Below are 1787 nucleotides of genomic sequence, written 5' to 3' on the forward strand. Positions count from 1 at the left end.
AAAGTTATCAGCATATCACATCTAGGTATTATATATAAAGATATCAGCACAGCACATCCAGGTATTACATAAAGTTATCAGCATATCACATCTAGGTATTATATATAAAGATATCAGCACAGCACATCCAGGTATTACATAAAGTTATCAGCACAGCACATCCAGTTATTACATAAAGTTATCAGCACATCACATCCAGATATTGCCTAAAGTTATCAGCACATCACATCCAGGTATTATATAAAGATATCAGCACATCACATCCAGGTATTACATAAAGATATCAGCACATCACATCCAGGTATTACATATATATTAGCACATCATATCCAGGTATTGCATAAGGATATCAGTACATCACATCCAGGTATTACATAAAGATGTCAGCACATCACATCCAGGTATTACATAAAGATGTCAGCACTTCACATCCAGGTATTACATAGTTATCAACACGTCACAAAGAAAAAAATTACTAATTCTTGGTTGAAATGTTTTGACTTGTATTCTTACGGTGTTAATTTTTATTATAAATTCATCTTTGTGCTTGCAACTCATTTTTTAACTACATGTTCTTTGTGTTACTAACGATGCTTTACTAAACATGTGTATACAATACGTCTATCAGTTCTATCCCACCACAAGAAACAATTAGGTCCGATGCTTATTACGCATCTTAAAAACATGATGCAAGTCATTACATCCAAATGTGATGTACCGAAAGGTTTACTTAAAATATATAATGAAAAAAAAACATATGAACATACCATAATAATGTTTAGTCTACAGTCGAGAAAAAAATAGTGATATTATTTTGATCAATACCATGCATTAGAAAGACATAAACTACTGTCAAGTTTTACAAGAAGAAATATATACATCATATTGCTTATTATTATATTTTTCAAAATTTTCTTTCATAGTTCTACATACATCTCTATTTTTGCTTTTATTGGAGCTGTTACTGCCAGTTCCACTCTGTCGTCTCGGGTTTTGTGTCTCAGTAGCAGCAGCAGCAGCATACCTGTTCTCTTCTTCCTGCAATCGTCGAGCAAGCTCCTCACTGCAACAGGAGCAGAAGAGTTATACTCATGTCATCTGTATGTTGATTAGAGATTTTGGTCCTGTTAGTTTAAAAAACCTCGCAGAACTACCGTACTACATTAATAACAGCACAGTTCATATGATCCATTTATAAGTAAATAATTTTGTTTTACAATTAGATCTAAGTCTCGGTAAAATATTCCTCACTGAATAAAGGCAGAAAAACAGGTTCATGAGCATACAGAATATATACATACAACAAAACATCATTTATGATATAGAACTATTCTTCACTAACAAGGCTTAACGGAAACATTCAAATGATACATGGTTATTAAATATTCATTAACAAGGCTTAATGGAAACATTCAAATGATACATGGTTATTAAATATTCACTAATAAGGCTTGATGGAAACATTCAAATGATACATGGTTATTAAATATTCACTAACAAGGCTTAATAGAAACATTCAAATGATACATGGTTATTAAATATTCACTAACATGCAAATGATACATGGTTATTAAATATTCACTAACAAGGCTTAATGGAAACATTCAAATGATACATGGTTATTAGGTATTCACTAACAAGGCTTAATGGAAACATTCAAATGATACATGGTTATTAAATATTCACTAACAAGGTTTAATGGAAACATTCAAATGATACATGGTTATTAAATATTCACTAACAAGGCATAATGGAAACATTCAAATGATACATGGTTATTAAATATT

General features: G+C 31.0%; 1 protein-coding gene across 1 annotated transcript in view; it reads right to left on the bottom strand.

Moving 5' to 3' along the window:
- The window catches only part of LOC106476438 (ubiquitin carboxyl-terminal hydrolase MINDY-2-like), a gene marked incomplete at its 5' end in the record, with an annotated part of 10725 nt that overhangs the window by 4356 nt on the left and 4582 nt on the right, over positions 1–1787 (bottom strand). Inside the window, one exon of the mRNA XM_013937096.2 lies at positions 934–1063. Coding sequence (XP_013792550.1) covers positions 934–1063 — 130 coding nt within the window. The remainder of the gene's footprint in view (positions 1–933; positions 1064–1787) is intronic.

Source organism: Limulus polyphemus, unplaced genomic scaffold (assembly GCF_000517525.1).
Source record: "Limulus polyphemus unplaced genomic scaffold, Limulus_polyphemus-2.1.2 Scaffold10572, whole genome shotgun sequence".
Taxonomy (NCBI): domain Eukaryota; kingdom Metazoa; phylum Arthropoda; class Merostomata; order Xiphosura; family Limulidae; genus Limulus; species Limulus polyphemus.